Genomic DNA, 18,579 nt, shown 5'->3' with positions numbered 1-18,579 from the left:
GAGTGCAGAGTACATATTCAAATCATAACTGCTGCATCTTTCCTGTTGCGGTTGCACATTTCAGGCACAGGAAATTCTCAGTGTTCAATATTTGACCAAGACTCAAGAAACAAGTATGACAGTGTCCCCCTAAAAGGCATTTAACCAACTATTCACCTTTAAATAACTCCACCAATAGCAGTAACTTCATGATAGTTTCTTTATTTTATTAGGCATTTCTTTCCTTTTGTATTACAGTTTACATATTTCCTACATCAGTCTTCTGCTTTAATGTCAGAGGAGCACAGTGTAATTACAGGTCTCAAAAAATGCTAAGATACTCAAAAATGTATTCTGATTATTTCTCTCAGTATTTTGAGTGAACAACCTTACCTGCATTTTGGGATCTTTTCTCCTTCATTTACCGCTTGTGGTACTTTTTCTACTCCTCACCAGTTTTTATTTGTTTGCATCAAAAACATTTTATAGCTTCTTCCTATTGGCCAGAAATAAAAGTAATTCTAATATGCACTCCCTTGTGCGTATGGTTTTAGAGTGACAACTTATTTCTATTTAAATTTATTAATAGGAAATACTTAAAAGCTGTCACTTGATACTGGTATACTGGCCAGTATGTGAACAGAGTTGGGAATTGTTTTCTTCACTTCGCAGGAAATAACTACTCATCCACTCTAACTATACAAACTGTGCAAATTTCCTTTTTGCATATATATATAATTTGCAAAATATCTAGATGTGGCATAACACAACAAAAAGGTGAAATTGTTACAGAATGTATTCTTTCCATGAATCAGATCCCATTGAAATGAAAGTCAGAATACAATGTCCTTTGAAAAAATGATGTAATGATTGGTTAGCGGTACACAGTTGAGCCTTAAACAAGCTTCAGTGCAGTACCTCTGATTTTAACTAAGTTTACAGAATTGATCAAAAATGGTTTAGAAAACTAAAATAAGTCGACAGATTTAGAATACAGTTAGAAAAATCTTCCCAAAAAGGCACAAGGGATGTACAGTAGCAACAGCATCCCTCTTCGAGAACATTTGCATATCTGAACTGAATAAATACATCTGCTGCTAATCAATGTCAAACAGTGCCACATCGGAAGCACAGTCATCATACAGTAACAGCAGAGTGCAACATTTTGAATTAGTCGAAAAACACAGCATATAAATATCTCTCCATAAAATATAAAGACTAAATCAAGGATAAAAGTTATTTAGTACCATTAATCAAAATATCAATAGGAAGATTTCAAGCATATACAGTATTAATAATATTTGTCAAAATTATATTTAAAACCACCTTAAAACAAACTATCCTATATATTGAGTAAAATGTGCAATTATTAGCATTTAGGAGAGCAGGTTTGCACTCACATATACATACATACATTTATACAAAGGAAAAAAAACCCAAACAAACACCTGAACTAGTTATTGCCACAATCACACGTGTATTAATGGAAACCGGTCAATCTAGCATCTGAAGGTTGAATGCTCCTATGTAATAGCACAGATTTTGAGTCTGTCCAGTGATCTTATATTCAGAATAACAAAGCAATTTGACAATAAAAGCAGTGTTGTTATATGAAGACAGTAAAAATTACACAGTGCTAGATTCTTACCAGTTTTTAAAAAGGGGCACTGGATGACTGATCCATTTCCCCAGATGTGTCTCAAACCAGTCCCTAGTTCAACTGGAAGTCCATGTGTCACACTGGACGTCTAGTCCTAAGGAAAATTATCTTATTGCATCATTAACTACATGTTTGTGGACCAACCTGACCGTTACTATTCCTGATTGGGATTACAGTAACTGCTTTTACTAGTATTATCAACAGAAAATGCTATTACAAATGTACTGTTATAACCTCAAACTGAATGTTTAACAGTGTATAGCTTTAATGCTTTCATTCTTTAAATGCTTTTCAGGCTTTACTAACATTGTGTAGACTGTAGTGAGTGGAAAACAGACTCCTACTGCCATGTATGCTGCTTCAAATTATGTCATTCATCAACAGCCCATCATGGCTACCACTCTGAAAGTCTCTGAAATCCAGTTCCCTATGTACTAAACTAGAGTCCTCGTCTTTCCCTTTGTTTTTAATTATTTAACCATGAAGCTGCTGTTACAGGTGCCTTGCCAGAAGGCCTTTATACAAAGCTTAATAAAAAACCCTTCACAAGAGAAAATATTTACCACAGATTGAAGTCCTCACAAGCTCCACTTTCACTTCAGTTTCACCTGCATTATGATAGTAATAGTAATAGTTAATCTGAAATTACATTTACATTAGAACCAACAGTCATTAATATAAGGGCACCTGAAGGGAAAACGCATTAAGTTTGTGCAAAGAAAAAACAAACAAAAAAAAACCCAAGAATAATAATAATAATAATGAATTACATTCAACCAGGCCAGATCCTTGTTGTCTTTACAACATAGAAAAAGCATTGTTATTTTCTGTTCCTCTTTCTGAAATAAAAAAAAAAAGGCCAAGTAAAATATGATTTGTTTAATTGAACTTCCTGGTAGGCACAAACAAATGGAGTAGTTGAAAATCAGTGTTCAGTGAAATGCATCATTGCTGCTGCACTAAAAACAGACGAGCATTTTCTCATTTCAAGTATCATTATTCCATTACAGTGGAGGAGTCTAACTGACCAATGAAAAAGAACAACTCAGCTGATAGCTCTGTTACACTTACATAAATAGTTAGATTTCAATTTTTGCCAGTGAATCACAGGATAATCTTGAAAAGGGAGTTCACAATCTCATCTCAATAATAAATTCTCAAAAAGTAATCTTTGTGCATGTCATACAGTAAGCTCAGTAAGAAAACGAGCAGTTAGCTAAGCTAAATCTTGAGAAAGACCATAGCTTAAGGACACAAGATTCAACATCTTTCAAAAAACACAAAACAGTCTTTCACAGTCAGAGGTGACCTCACAGTAAGAACTCTCTAACCAATAAGGAGGATGCGCCTCAGTGCATCTGAATTCCTGAACTGTAATGGACAGTAATGATTCATTCCTATAGATGACACTCCAGTTTGGAAATTAACCTTATATTTTGATGCAGCATCAATGGTGCAAATTTTAGCTTATAAATAAACTCGGAAATCCAAAGTAACATTTTTCTATTTCTCATTTCCTTCTTGGTATTTAAGAAAGAGGAAATAGAAAATAAGATGATTAAGATTTAAACAAACCTGCACAAGGCTCAGAGAAGCGAGCTCTGAAACCCCACCTCCTCACACAGTGTCATTAGCAAGAGTCTCTGTAGAGAGCCAGATCCTCGCCCCATTCAGAAATTTGCTAATCGGAGTCCCCTGGAGACTGCGGCGACACAGGTTTCCCCTCGGGGTAAAAGGAAAGGTGGAGGTAAGGAAGTCTGGAGGTGTAGCTGGGTCATGGTGTGAACTGGCCTTAAAATACATTCTCCTTTGATCTGAGGGGGGACCGCATGGACTGGAGAGAGGTGTGCTTGGACTGGGTCCCTTATACTGCCTGAGCTGGCTCTGCAGCATATCAATTTCATCGACCAGTTGGGAGAGCTTGTGGTACGTGGTGATGGGGCCTCCTCCGGAAATGCAGGCTTCAGAAACCCAGCGTAGAAAGAAAAGTTTCCAGAGAGCCATGTGAGAGGGCATGAGCAGGGGAATCAGCAGGCCATGCTGGTCCACAGGCCGAGCGAACCACTCTCTGTAGAAGCGCTCTGACGGACTTTCGTCTTTGACTGGCGTCAGAGACTTTAGCTCTGACACCAGAGAGCCCCGTCGTGGCAGTGTATCCTCGCTATCCTTCACTCCATTACGCAGAGATGCTGGGGTTCCTCGCAGAGTGGAGCTGTAGGTTTTCTGCCAGAGAATGACAAGCGAGATTACTTTCACTAAACACAACCGGCTGCAGCAGGTTCTCATCTCTCCACCTGGATTATCAAATCCTTACGATACTGAAACCTTCAACTTATTTCTGTAACTGATAATTCCTGTTCTTTGTGTTTTCTGCATTTGCTAATGATGAAGTACTAAGGTACTCCATCAACCATCTTTATTTCGTTATGTTGTGTGAATAAATGTTGTGGATAAGATCTTTAGCTGCTTCATCTTTTAATAACTTAACATCCACTTTAAATAGTGCCGTTACCTTTGTGCGTTTGAACGTTTTCACTTCCCCATTCTGTACACAGGCAGCTCCTTTGCCTACGTACATGGGGTTGTTAAAGAGTGTTAGGTCCTTGTTGGAAAACTGCTGCGACCAGTTCCAAACAGGAGGGAAATACACAACATGGTCTTCTCCTTGTGGGATGGCTTTATTCTTGGCAAAGTCCTGTAGAATAAAATCAAGAGCTAAAGGCCCCCCTTTTGATGTGCATTACATTTTGCTCTTTTCTGCCTATTATCTTACACACACAAAAAGAAATGACAGTCTCCAACAAGAAATGAGGCCACAAAATCATGCTGCTTCACCATCACCTGGAGTTATGTTTTTTTTTTCCCCCTTGTTGGATCACTGACACATTTTCATTTTTACATTTTAATAGCTCAATTCATATCATAGTTTTTTGCTGAGGTAGAATTAATGTATGACATAAATCTTTATAAATGAAAACAGCAAGACTTGAAAAACATCCATCCTAACAGTAGATTTAACAAACACAACAATAAATACACAACATCCATGTATTCCTCACCATGAAGTACTGAGCACGCTGTTTAGAAGAATTGAAGAGGAAAGTACTGAAGAGTGGTATCCACATGCTGTCACTCAGTACTGTCAGATAGGCCTCTGTGAACTCGAATGCTGCTGGGTACTGGTTCATCATTTGCCACACGCAGTCCAGAAACAGCATGAACAGTGGAGACTTGACCAAGAGAATGTAGAAAAACAAGAAGCATGAGTTTCTCCAAAAACCCATTAGTTCAGCTTTTGCTTGACAGGATTCATTTGATTAGACGTATACCTCCTCTTTGTCACTCTTGTTTAAGTGGTTGCATCTGTCCAAGAAGCGATGGCCTGCCATCACCCACTCCTTCTGCACCAAACTCTGAAAACCAATGATGCTGCGATAATGAGGGTCCAACATGAGCTGCGCCAGTGAGGACACGACACAGTTCAAGTCTCTGTCTTCTTCCTCTGCAAAAGTATAGCGAGAAAAAAACAAGACCAAAAGCTTAAAGAAGGCGTTTTCATGATCAGTTTTATAGGTCTTGGTTTGATAATCTGAAATATGATCCATAACTGCTCCATTTTACCTTGGAGTACGACTGAAATATTGTTTCCATCCAGGTGGAAAATTACATCAGCTGAGAATTTCAAAAAGGCCCTTAGATCAGAAACAGAATATACATATTAACTCACATTGAAAAGAATGCAAACAGCTTAGCACTCAGAACTTTACTTTATTTCTAAGTATTTTAAGTCCTTTTGTCTTTGTGGGCCAATTACTGGTCAGGCAAGGATATGATGGAAGTCACCTGCTGCTCAGCTCAAAACATCACATTGTCACAAGAGCAAAGACTTTAAGGGTGAATAATTATGCTGTCTAAACAAGCAGCCGATCTCCAGAATGTATATTTACTCTAAACATATGAAAATAAAAAGGATGGACCATGGACTTCTTACGACATTAACAAATGCTATACACAAACACAACTGTAACCTAGAAGTTATTTAAACACACCTTTTCCTTACAGCTGTTCCCTTTCAGGTGCCGCACAGCAAATCATCTGCCTCCATTGAACCCTATCCTGGTCTTTCTCTAGACCTCCTGCCTTGCAGCTTCAACCTCAGCATCCATTTACAGATATGTTCACAATCTCTCCTCTGAACATAAAACCACCTCAGTCTGGCCTCTCTGACTTCATCTCCACAACATCTGACACGGTCGGTCTGTCATTCTGATGACTCATTTCCGAATATTATCTATCCTTGTCACTCCAAATGAGAACCTCAACATCTGAAGCTCTGCTACCTCCAGCTCTGCCTTCTCTTCTTTCTTCAGTGCCACTGTCTCTAAGACATACAGCACAGCACTAGTCTCACAACCGTCTGGAACACTTTTCCTTTTATTCACGCTGATACTCTCTTATCACACAACACGCCTGAACCACCCGTTTAATCCCGCTTGCCCACGCCTCTTCACCTCTTTTTCCACACACATCTTACATACATACATTCACACTGTATGTTATATTGCCGGTGGAACTATGAGGGTAACACAAACACATTTTGTCTCTTTGTGGATATCACAACACTGGTAGTAGAAATATGCAGAGTCAGGTGATTTACATACCTGACATGTTCTATCCATCGCGAGTTTTCAATGGATGAAAGCCACCTCTCCTCAGACTCCTCAAAAGCATCTACACACAAGTAAAACAGTCAAAGTGATGCACATCTAAAAAACATTCAAAATAAGGTCATGAAAAGCATTTTTTTCCTCTATAAAATGGCACACAAAGGTTAATATGCATTTAAAAACAAAGCAGATTTAAATTGAAGCTCACCTATGACACAGATCTGCCTGATTTTAACAAACGCAGCCTGGATATCCTGGATGTTTGGGAGAAACTTGTCTAGATCTAACTTGATGACGTCACAGCGCTGTGGATGGCTTTTTGTGATGGCAGTAAAGATCCTACACAAGCAAAAGACATATGTTGATGACTAGAGTTACCTAAAACATCATTCAATTCATCTGAATCTTCCACTACTGCCATGAACCACAGCTGGTTGCATTTTCAAAATCATGCATGCATGTTCAAAATCTTAAACAGGTTAAAAGGTTTGCACTACTTTTGCTCTATCTTCCTTTGCTGTAATGGGTCGCATATGTTGGCCATGCGTACAAGAGCGCTTCCATTGGGGTGGTTCCAGCACCAGAGCTACGAAGCAGAATTAAAAAAAACATCAATCAGATGCATTTCGGTGAATAAATGAAGTGATCTGATCAGCATTTAATGACATAATCAACATTTAATTGGTGTTCAATAATAATAGTTCATAAATAACTCAAAGGTTTTTCGCTAGCACTTTGCTTTGATGTTGTTTCTTCTTGACTTAGATTTTGTTTGCTTGCCTTGTTCCTCACTTGTAAGTCGCTTTGGATAAAAGCGTCTGCTAAATGACTAAATGTAAATGTAAATGTACTTGTTTTGCAAATACTAAACAGAGATATCAGAGATACTCACAGGGATGCGATTATCAAGAAAGAACACAGAGTAGTTCTTTAGATCTTGATCTGCCAGAGAAACTGGGACCACAGCGTACTCAGGAAGACTAAGTAGAGGAGAAACATTGGTGTTACACAAATCAACCACAAATCAATGGTAAAAATAAAAAATGTCTGCATTTTCTCCTAACTTCTAGTTCTACACTCAGAAATCCTAAAGCAGAAAGCACGTAAGTGTATTGCTCAATAGACAGATGTCAGATTTCCAGTCTTGCTTGGTGTACTGTAAATATCTTGTTAGTACTGGATTTGTTTTGCTGTGTGTATCATGAATATCTTAGCAGTGAGATTTATTCTTTAATTAAAGTAAAAATGAATCGGAGCAGTACGTAAGTATTGTTTCAGCCCCATGTGATGTGTACAGTTTGGTGAAAGCTGCTATTATACAAATTTGAGTCTTTTCTTAAATTCCACATAAAACATTTTATAATAGTTACTTTGAAACCCACCATGATGTCACCAGGGAACTCAGATGAATAGCATGAATTGTCCAAAATAGACTTGCATGTTACACTGACACATTGACAAAGTTTTTTTTTTGGCAAGTCACTCGTGAAACCAGCAAGAAGGCACACAGTGTAAATATAGCTTCTTGCCAAAAAACACCAAGTATGAATAAAGGGTGAAATTTAGAGTGTCCCTAAGAACCAAGGCCAACTGTAGGAGGTAAAGACATGCTTCTCCCACAACGCCCATCACGAACTGCCCAGAACAAAAAACACGAGCAGAAACCTTGAAGAAATGGCGTAACCCTCGTTGATAGCGCACACCCTCCACTCTGAAGCACCCGTTCTCTTGATCTCCCGATCCCAGTCAGATGGACGGTCAAAAATCGGGGTATGTATTCCTCCTCGAGGGGTGGCGCCTTTAACTCTCTCACCTGAAAATACAGATGCATCATAATTCCTGCATTCAGACTCAAAGAAAGTTTATGAAAAGGAGTTCTATCTGTAAGTACCTTTACATTCATGATATCGCCGTCCTTGGTACTCAAAGCCAAACAGTAGCTGAAGATCAGCTGGATGGGAGTAGTGGGCGATAGCAAGGCAAACCTAGAATAAAATGACTATTATTATAGATTATATAGTACAATAATTTAAAAGTGCATTTGAATAATTTGAATGTGACAGCTTAGCTTTCAGTAGGAGAAGAGGAAGGCCAAAAACAGAAGTCAAACAAGATGTTGGTCTTACAGAAGCAGAGAACTGTATGAGATAGAGATGATTAATCTACTGCGGTGACCCCTAAAGGGAGCAGCCGAAAGACGATTAGCTTTCGTTACAGGCATAGGTTTACTCAGGGTGCTAAAATAAAACCTGAGGCATGTGCATGTGATTGTTTGGTTAAAGAACAAGTGAAACCTGGCAAAGCAAATGTTTGACAGACAGCCTAGTGCTCTGGGTTCACAGGACTGAATCTCTCTTTGGCTCCACTAGAGTCACACAAAGCACTCCATTCAGTAGCGAAGCTGTGAATAACACGAGAGGATGCAGAAAAAGTGAGTGTGTAGACACGGCTGCTCCCAACTCTGTAATTTCCCATGGCAAAATAAGCTATTATAGGCTGGGTTAATTCCATATGTCACAAAGAAAAAAATAAAAAGAACTGAGCCCTGCACAAGGTTCACACTGTAATTACATACATGGTATCCATAAATAAACGCACAAGGATCGAGGGAGGGCACACATTTCTATTTCAGTGCTTTGTACATAATCAAGCTTCCACACTCTCTTGTATGTGGTAGAGGCAAATACAATACAGTGTTAAACATTGCATGTTTAGTATTAATTAAATTAATCTTTAAACAGACATTGTAACACAAAGCTATGTGTGGTACTAAACTGAGACTCTGTTCAATGCAGGACCATATGGTAATGTTGTCGTTGTTAGACAAATGGGCTGCATTTACTTGCTGGGGAGCTCCAAATCCAAAACCTACACAGTAATTGCTCCCAGATGACAAGAGAGGAGATGAGACATTCAACTGTGTACTTTCAGGTTGATGTACATGTCAGTGGCAGACTGTACGGATACACAGCACCTGACTGTCCAGGACGCCTGCAGACAGACAAGCGTTCTTGGACGACTTTGTGCTCATAAGTCAAAAATAGCAGAGTTTCAGCACACAGAATATTGATGTATGGCTACTATAAAATTAATCTAATCCAATGTAATCAAAGTGGGCCACATGGACCCTGCTAAACTGAGCTGCAATTTGAAGAATGAAACATCTGTCTCTCCAACATCTCTGCGCAGGAGATGAGTCAGAGTCACACTGCCACATTCCTACAATCAGGACCATTCTCAGTTTCCTTTACAGTGAATGAACATTGTTCTCCCTTATTCATTGTTTGGCTAATGGCTACACTGAAAATGGCCACACTTAAAATAAGAGGTTAGTAAATTTTTAAATGGAGGGTGACAAAGTAGCATATCTACATTTGCATGATATAAATATCCTTGTTACTGAGGAAGTGGTCATAGCACTGAAACTAAGAGTACACATGTAGTGAGCTAAGTCAGAGAAGAATTAACTTCCATCAGCAACAACCAACAGTGAAATGAGCAGAAAAACCATGAGAATGGAAACGTTGATTCTGAGGAATCTCATTAAAATGTGTTAACAGAAGGTTAACAGTTACAACTAATGCTTAATAGGTTGAAGGACTATTTGTTGAATCCCAGGTGACTAAAGGATGTTACAAATGATTGCGACAGTAGGACTGGTACATCTGTGTCCCTGGTTCAGATCTATGTGGACAGTTGTAGCAACCAGTTTTTGATGCTACTGTATTACTGGGAACTCAAAAAGGCAGAAAAGGGAAACAAAAAATTAAATATTACACATAGTCTATCTAATACTCTTACACTGTAGCAAATGTTATTTTTATTATGTGTTTATCAATTCATTATTTTAGTTTTAGTTAAACTTGGTGAGACTTAACCCCTAATTTCAGTATGCCAGCCACGCCACACATTTTAGAAGCCTCTTTAAAGAAGAAACATTTCTCTCACCAACCTTTTTTGCACTCTCAGGCCCGGCCTGGTCAAAGCAGAACCTAATGATGCGCAAGTCTTTGCTGTAGAGGATGAGCTCGGTAGGGTTGAACTTCAACTTCTTGTTTGACCCCAACACTTTCTTCTTCCCCTTTGTATCATTCACTGAGAAGAATATAAAAAAAATATATATGTATATATAAAACTCTATAAAAGTAATATAGGCCACGGCTTCAAAAAGTTGATCATTCATTAATTCATATGAAGTGGTACGAGGATCTTACTTTGTTTTTCATGCTCCTCTATATTTGTGCAAATTGCATAATGATAATGTTGTCTTCAGTAGCAGAAAACAAGCTGGGTAAAACAAAGCCTCATGCTTTGTTACTGTATCACAACAAACCACGCCCTGGGCAGTTGCCCTTGCACTGTCAGCAATCGACAGCAATGAGATATACAAACACGGCTAATCCCAGCCAGGCGACTCTGCCACTAAACACTGCCTTAGCTATGGCATCACATGTTATCAGATTGTTAACCAGGAGCGAACAACAAACGAGATCAGTCACCCAAAATGTCAAGGATAAATAAAGGGTGAAAGACCCACCTAATTTTAATTCTGATTATAGATCACTCTACATTGACTACTGTATGTCTGGGCTCCAACATGCATCCTCTCCAGCTTCTCTCCAGTTGGGTATGCACTGTTCGAAACGGTCAATGTGAACATCATCAATGTAGTGTGAGAGCTAGATACTGGACTCAAACACAATGCCTTGTGAACAGTTTTATAGATGTCTCTTCTATCATTATAGTCAGAGGAGAAAATGTTTTTTTGGGCTACAGGGAGATTTTACAGCAGTACTACTACTCAAGCCAAACATGACAATTACTTTGTCCAGCAAGCTAATTCATGCTCCGTTTTGTTCTGGACTTTATAGGCACATTATTATCAGTAGATTTTCGAAGTAGGTGGAAAGGAAGTGACTAGTTTGGGGTTTACTCAGACCATTATCCCCGTCGTTAACAACACTGACAAAATGACGACCACATTGTTTTATTGTTTGTAATTGAGAAGGTGGCCTCAATTACATTAGTGCAGAGGTTTACGAGCATGCACTGTGGTGTGTGCAGCCTGGTGAAAGAAGATTTTTAAAAATGCCAATCTAAGTTTGCTTTTAATTGTTTAATATAATTAGGAATATAATAATTTGGGGTATTTGGCAGTCTGTAAATGATTGTCATGTCAGTAGCTACAAATGCGTGTACCAGATGTACCTGTTACTACTTGTTCCAGACAGGTCAGAGGGATATCGTGCTCTCCAAACAGCAGGTGGGACAACTGGGACCTCTGTAATAAAAGTAAACAAATGCGAGTTGTTAGATTAACTTAATTCCTTCACACTGAGTAATGACCAAGTTCTATTTTGTTATCACAAGAATCAGTAGCATTGCTGGAAATGACGTCTGTTCTCTCACTTCTTGTGCGATATCAGTGACAATGTAGTGCAGGAAAGTACACAAGTTTTCCTTCCTCTTTGCCAGATGCACTGCACTCAAAAAGTGGCTGTGTAAATATAGAGCTAAAATTGAACCATTCTTCATTTTAAGCCAGATATAAAACTACATGGGGAACTGTTAAAAACTGTATGAGGAAGTTCAAAATTTGTGTTGTAACAGTGACAGAAAATCAAAACAACTACAATAGAACACCTTATCTTTTATGCACCTAGCTGTTTAAAGTAGTAGTGAAAACCCAGTGATTGCTTCAAGACCTCAGTCCACACATATACCTGTTTAAGTGGGGCATCCTGTGGGATGAAGGAGACTTTAAAGTTGGTGCAAATCAACTTCCCCCAAAGATCATCTTGGCTGCCTTCAGCATTGATGCATTTCCTCACAAAATTCACTTCATTAACTACTATCTCCCCTGGTGAAAAACAAATGAGAGAAACGACAGATGTGAAGATTAGAAATGCGATGAAAGAAAATGACTTCAGTACTAAAAGATGCCTTGCATTTAAAATCGATTGAAATAAGAGATTGGTGCAGCAACGAATAATGATACAAATACATTTGGATGCATTATTATTTAACAATAATGAGAAACAGCCAGCGCACACAGAGAGTATACAACCCAACAAGAGGCTGATGCCACTTAAAGATACAGAGCTTATCTTGAAGTCTTCAATGTAGGAGCAGCGTGGTTGTGATAGGCTGTGTTGCAAAACCAAAACATACATGATTTGACTATAAAAAGCCAATGCTACCGTACTGAAGGTTTCTGGCAGCCAAGAGGACCACACACATTCAAAGTTTATGTGACAGTAAGTGGGGGAACAGTTCTAAAACATCAAAGAACTTAATACAGATTTCACTTTACCTTTAGGCCTAAGGTGCAGCTTTTAATATTCCTTCAGGAGTAACTTGATCGTTGCTACCTCACACGATCACTTTAAAAAATTATTACAGAGACGAGAACATGGCAATAAAAAGCCGCCTCCGGAAATTTTTAAAAGATGAGAACTGGGGAAGCAGGGTGGAGTCCTACAGACAGTCACTTCAAAGCTCTGCCTCAGAGCACAGCGCAGCAAATAGGCAGTATATCAAAAATGAGGAAGCTGATCATAGAACCTGTTTTGTCTGTCTGGCAAAAATCTGAATGATAGGGGAAACAACCCTTTAGCCATAAGTGATGCATAAAAAGGTTTTCATCAGCCATTAAGCTGGTGGCCAGTTAAATTACTCATGGTGATTGTGACCCAATTAAAACAAATATAATTTATGGTAAGCAAGTTTGAAAATTAAGATTTGATAAAATGTTTTTGTGGCTCTAAAGACACATTAAGAATATGTGAAACTAACAGATAAAATTATTTAAGGCTTTCAAAGAGGACATTTCTCCATCTAAATCAAAATAACAGACATGACACCATGATAAGGGTGTGTCCCAAGTCAACTACTCACATGTAAAGAAAACTAAATATTTAAGATGAAGGCTGTACTTAAAAATTAAATATGCATTTGTTGGTTAGGCATGAGCAAATCAACCAATAAATATATTAAATCCGCTTTTATAACTGGACTTTACAGAAGTTGACAGCTGTTGAAAACTGGCAGAAGCACCATGGTGAGAGAGAGAGAAGTGCAAGCTGTAGTTGCAAAGATAATTCAGCACTAAGCTGCTGTTCATGCAAAGATCATTGGCAGGGTGATACATCTAAATCTCAATGAGAAACAGCAAAGAAACAACTAAATAAAAACCTGTTACTGCACCTGACTCACAAATACACCAACACTTGCGTACTTTAATGGCCACTGAGTGTTATCAACTACAGCTGCCAATTCTACTGAGAAAAAGCCACTTTAAACCACTTTCAATGAATCATTCCACATTTTTCATCTGTCTGTGCAATCAAATGTAATTTTCAAAAGTAAATTTCTTTTCACTATTTAACTTTTTGTATTGCTAGAAAGAAACAGTGACCCAAAAGATTAAGCGCTCATACACAGAAGTAAAATTCCACTTTTACTTATTTTATATAGAAGTAAAAGTGGAAGTAAATGCAGAGAGAGGAAAAAGGACAACCATATTCATGGGGCAAATTTCTATTAAACGGTGGCATTTCTTGTAAATTTAAAAAACATGGCAGAGATCCCCAAGATCCTGTGACCAATGTTTTAAAGCTGTTCTTAAAAAAATACTTTTTTTTTTTCTCCATTTGACTTAACAGGCCATAACAATTTACAAAATTTACAATTTGCCAAGCACCAATTTCCTAAAAGCTATACAGTGCTTATTCAAATACATGTATATAGTATATAGGCCTGCACAGCAAGATATGGAATTTTGTCTATTCTTATCTGAGGAACAGATGATTTTAGAGCATCTAGGGACATGCAGCTGTGTCCTGTGGAGACACTACTACAGTTTAGGAAAGATGAACATGTGAAATAGCAGTTTTAGGCAATTAAGGATGTGCACAACAATTCGCCAAGAACCACATAAGATTTGGAAACAATTATATTGCTTAGGTTGAGACAGATTAACGCGTTTGCCTGAGCTGAAATGCTTGTTAGACCAGTCTGATTAAACTATACAGACTATCCAAAACAAAAACAGGGTGATTTATTAACCACATTCACAAAGTAAGATTTATGCATACTTTCTCTGCCAAATCTTTGACAGCAGCAGGTTAAATGATAAATTCCTGACCCAACGTTAGTCACAAGACAGTTTACCCTGATAATCAGGCCAAATTGTCATTTATGTAGTTACCACAATATTGATGTGGTCCTTGATTGGGACTGAGCTGGAGACGCTGCCACAGGCCATTTAGCTAAAGTACAGATCTGCTGCTTGCTCAGTGATAAACTCATTTTGCATATTGTGGATGCACTACATCAGTTTCGGAGAGAATTATTCTTAGGATTTAGCAGAAAATAAGCTTACCTGGAAGCAACTTGGGTTCCAACTTTTTAACAGATGGTTCAATAGCTTTCCTCACATCAGTCTAGAGAAAACAGCACAAGATATATCAGAGTTACTCAAACACTAGATTGTCAATAACAGTTTACATGCAAGATTTGTGGCACAGTGGTTCACTTTGTGTTGTGTTTAAACCCCAGAGCACTAAAATGTTCTAAATGCATAAAAGAGTCTACTTTTTTAAAACTCATACTGCATATGGTGGTGTGTTCTTTATACTCTAACACTTGTCCTAAATTTTGATTTAAGTCAGGGCGTTTTTAAAAGGCAGAGGAGTTTCCCAATTCCCAACAGTGGCCATCACATGACCTCGCTGAGCAACCTGACAACTGTCATGGTTTGTTTTGGTGAAGTAATGTTGCATTAACAATTGAAACACACAGTAAGTCTGATGCAAGCTGTGTTGACAAAACTAGAGGGAACAAAGACACAAAGCTGAAGTATCTCCAAATACTGCTCTCACCTGTAGATACTGACACTTCATAAGTGTGTAAACAGTCATGTGTTTTTCCTTTTTTGGCTCTACTCCAACACACAGCCTCAAGTTATTCAATGACTGAGGTTAAAGTGCTGACTATGAGTGTTTGGGATGTAAGTGTAGATTTCTATAACCATAAAAAGGTCAGCACTTTAACATTATTGTTATTTTTTTACAGTTAAAGTTGAATGCACTTTACTAAGACTATACTAAAAACCTTTAGTATTTTAGGTTCTAACAAAGTGATAGAGTTTCACAGGGTGCAACAACCCATCTCGTCAAAAGGTGTAAAGTCCATACATGAACGGAAAAATGCCACTGAACAGTGTGATGCTTCAATAAATATTGTGTCCACAGGGCATTGCTCTTATGTTGACCGAGGCTGAGTGCATCATTAATATTCTGTACTAAATGTGAAGTCAGTAAAATGTCTGTTCTGCATTTAATCTCAGCTTGGAAGCCTTATTTGAGAAAAACACAAGTAATTATACTAAATATTATTCACCATTTATCTCCAAGTTATTATCAGAGGTGTGAAACCTCTGAGGCAAATTGCTGTAGAAGACTGACTTGACTACATGCTCATGACAACATGTTGAAACTCTAATACACAGTGTGTCAGTGCTATTATCCCACACTAGTGGTGCCCTCGCCCATACAAACTATGTTTATATGGGTTGCTCCCCCAGCTTCTGTCTGCCATCTACACCATCCCAGAATAGGGTGAAGTAGTGATTCTTCTTCTTAACATGTTGCCAGACTCAACAAATAGGTTTTAATTCCATAAGACAAACACCATTGATCGACACTTAGTGGCATTTGATGAGTTATATAGTTCTGTATTTCTGTAAAAGTTCAATTTTAAAGCCTGTATTCATTGAGATCAGATTATCTCTAGAGCACATGTCAAATATCAACTTTCCTTCCGCAACACCCAGGTCGCAACAACTTCAGGCTAAATAATAAACGACAAAAGTAAACTTTGCTGCTATTAGACACAAACAAAGTCATACCTGTACAGGTGGAAGGTAACACTTGAACGTCGGTTTCGTGGCTTTGCCAGAAAACATTGTTTACGTCCGTCCTTACTGTGATGTTCCTAAACGAGCGCCTGGCGAGCGCTTAGTTGCTGCCAGTGGGGGAAAAAATCCAAAAGGAAGCCTTCAAGAAAGTTGAGATCAGCCTCTAGCTTAATAAATCCGAGACGTCCTTGTGTAAAATATTCATCGAAACAGACAGGGCGAGCGGCGGCACTCCTCCATTTCGATTAGCAGAAGACGCCAACTGCTCGAAAAAGTTGACAGAAGTTAACGTTCAGACGTCGGCGTTAGCTTGGCGAGCTAGCTAGCATAAAGTACTACATGAAGTTTAGAAATGCCGTTGCCACGCAGATATAAAATAATGAAGATAATGTAGAGGCGCCCGCTGTGTGTCTACATTTTCTTTCCACCTGTTACTGTTTTAGTTTCCTCAGTGACTTCCTCAAAGTCCGACTAATTCAGCCAAACGCAGTAGTTGATCCTGTTAAGGACTTAACGGCCATGTTTATAAAGAGCCGTGGTCCCGCCCTGTTTCCGGGCTCGACCGATGAGCTGTAAGTTTGGACCCAGACCTACTTTCATCAAACTTTCTGAAGACCCGAAGAGTAACACTGAGGTGTTTTGATCGCTTTATAAGCTAAACACATATATACAACTGTACGCTGCATTAAAAATAGATAATTTTGTCGTCTGAAAGGTTAAACAACGATTATTTTCATGGCATTCATCAAGTACACCACCCATGGACCACAACTCCCATGAGACACTGGGAGGCCAGCAGGCGTGCGTCATTTTTTACGATAACTTTATTTGAGAAAAAAAAAACTATACAAACAGGAGAGAGGAGCAAAACTTGAATATATTTATTTATTATTTTATTTGATAGATTATCTAGATTTGAGTCAGCACAATCCAGAATACATATGTACACAGGTTCACAACATACTAAAGCTTACTGCAATCAATAAACAATTACAACTGAACTAGCTTTTAGCAAATTCAGGGCACAACTAAATAAAACTTTACTACATGGCTGAATATAGTAACGTATATATATATATATATATATATATTTAAAATATTTAGGTCAGAAGGATTAGCTTGTGGTAAAAAAAAACCAAACATATTTTAAGTTGAGGTTCCAGCATAAATTCTGTACATTAGATGGCACTATTGGTCTATACACTGAATATTTAGAGATCACATAAGCATTATTTCAGGGAATAAAACACCATAAGCCATAAACCTTTATGAATTTCTAATAATTACTTACACAAAATTGCAGTTCAGTTGGCCTAATTAACACAATAATATTGAGAAACAAATATTTGCAACATTTCATATTTCAATCATTTAGTTTGAAATGTTGTTTAAAAAACGTTTTTAAGCTAAGTTCTCAAACATACTGTAGTTTCATGGGGAAGATTCCTGAATTCCCCAACAACCTTGTGTTTTGTTTAGGACCAAAGTAATTAATCGGTAGATACTGAAAAAAGGAGTAATACTATCTTCATTCATGTAATGAGTCACTCACAGTGAACAACTTGACAGCAGTCAAACGACCTGCCAGAAAAGAAAGTGGCTGGCATTTATACTAGGGCTTGACAAGGTAATTAGGAACAGGTTCTCAGACAAGGCCAGCTGATGTGTGGAGGAGGCTGATGGTGGACAGATGGGAAATTAAATGATGGTCCTGAGAGGACGAGGTTAATATTGCACAGGGACAACAGACTAATCTAAAAGAAATTAGTTGTCATTGCTGATTTACAGCATTTTAGCACATGTTTCAACCAAAAACCAGGCTTAATTTGTACATTTTAAATCTCCCGCTGGTGCCGTTCAAATGACTCAGAAATCAGTATTATAAATACTTTGCTGTATATAAGTAACTCTAATGGAATATTATAGTAGAAATAAAGTCTGTATACTAGAATTACAAGGTAATTGTTTTTAGTATGAAAGTAAAAATAAAAATGTTAAATGCAATCCAGTATGTTGATGATAAAGTGTAATTTCTGGAAAGAATGTGGGTGGCAACAGTAACTGGTAAATAATGACAAAGTTTTATCATAACGACTAATGACATATTTTGAACTGTCAAGTTTTTCAATGTCTGTCTTGTCCAGCAGTGTCCACTGGATGGAGACAAAACACAACAAGAACCGCATCACCTCATCTCCATGAATAGTTCCTTTTCCTTTACTCATACTCTTTCTTTTCAACTGTTACAGCCACATGTGTTGCATCTCTCTCTAGTACAGTGTGGTGACTTTTCACACTTTTAAAAACACACTATACCTATGTGGTGACGGCACAGAGAGGCAGCCTGTCAGACA

The 18,579-nt window shown here is 38.1% G+C and overlaps 1 protein-coding gene across 1 annotated transcript; it reads right to left on the bottom strand.

The window, feature by feature from the left end:
- Positions 1–185: 185 nt before the first annotated feature.
- mtmr10 (myotubularin related protein 10) lies at positions 186–16,766 on the bottom strand. Its single transcript, XM_026377976.1, has 16 exons — positions 16,217–16,766; positions 14,690–14,750; positions 12,030–12,166; positions 11,515–11,587; positions 10,259–10,401; positions 8,198–8,291; positions 7,972–8,119; positions 7,199–7,286; positions 6,804–6,892; positions 6,515–6,645; positions 6,301–6,370; positions 5,261–5,331; positions 4,969–5,141; positions 4,699–4,869; positions 4,152–4,334; positions 186–3,862 (listed from the first exon to the last, which is right to left on the bottom strand). Exons 1-16 carry the CDS (start codon positions 16,271–16,273, stop codon positions 3,257–3,259), a joined length of 2,295 nt encoding a protein of 764 aa, XP_026233761.1. The 5' UTR covers positions 16,274–16,766; the 3' UTR covers positions 186–3,256.
- Positions 16,767–18,579: the final 1,813 nt, after the last annotated feature.

This window comes from Anabas testudineus, chromosome 3 (assembly GCF_900324465.2).
Source record: "Anabas testudineus chromosome 3, fAnaTes1.2, whole genome shotgun sequence".
NCBI classification, from domain to species: domain Eukaryota; kingdom Metazoa; phylum Chordata; class Actinopteri; order Anabantiformes; family Anabantidae; genus Anabas; species Anabas testudineus.
Note: the sequence above shows the minus strand (reverse complement) of the source record. Positions and strands in the feature narration are given on the sequence as shown.

What these genes read in the sequence shown, in the direction of transcription:
- mtmr10 (XM_026377976.1), bottom strand. Translation starts at nt 16,273, where the DNA reads ATGTTTTCTGGCAAAGCCACGAAACCGACGTTCAAGTGTTACCTTCCA. An exon ending in CAGGCAGATCTGTGTCATAG is followed by an intron (nt 6,371 to 6,514) that starts GTGAGCTTCAAT and finishes ACTTGTGTGTAG; the next exon opens with ATGCTTTTGAGGAGTCTGAG. An exon ending in ACAAGAGTGACAAAGAGGAG is followed by an intron (nt 4,870 to 4,968) that starts GTATACGTCTAA and finishes CTCTTGGTCAAG; the next exon opens with TCTCCACTGTTCATGCTGTT.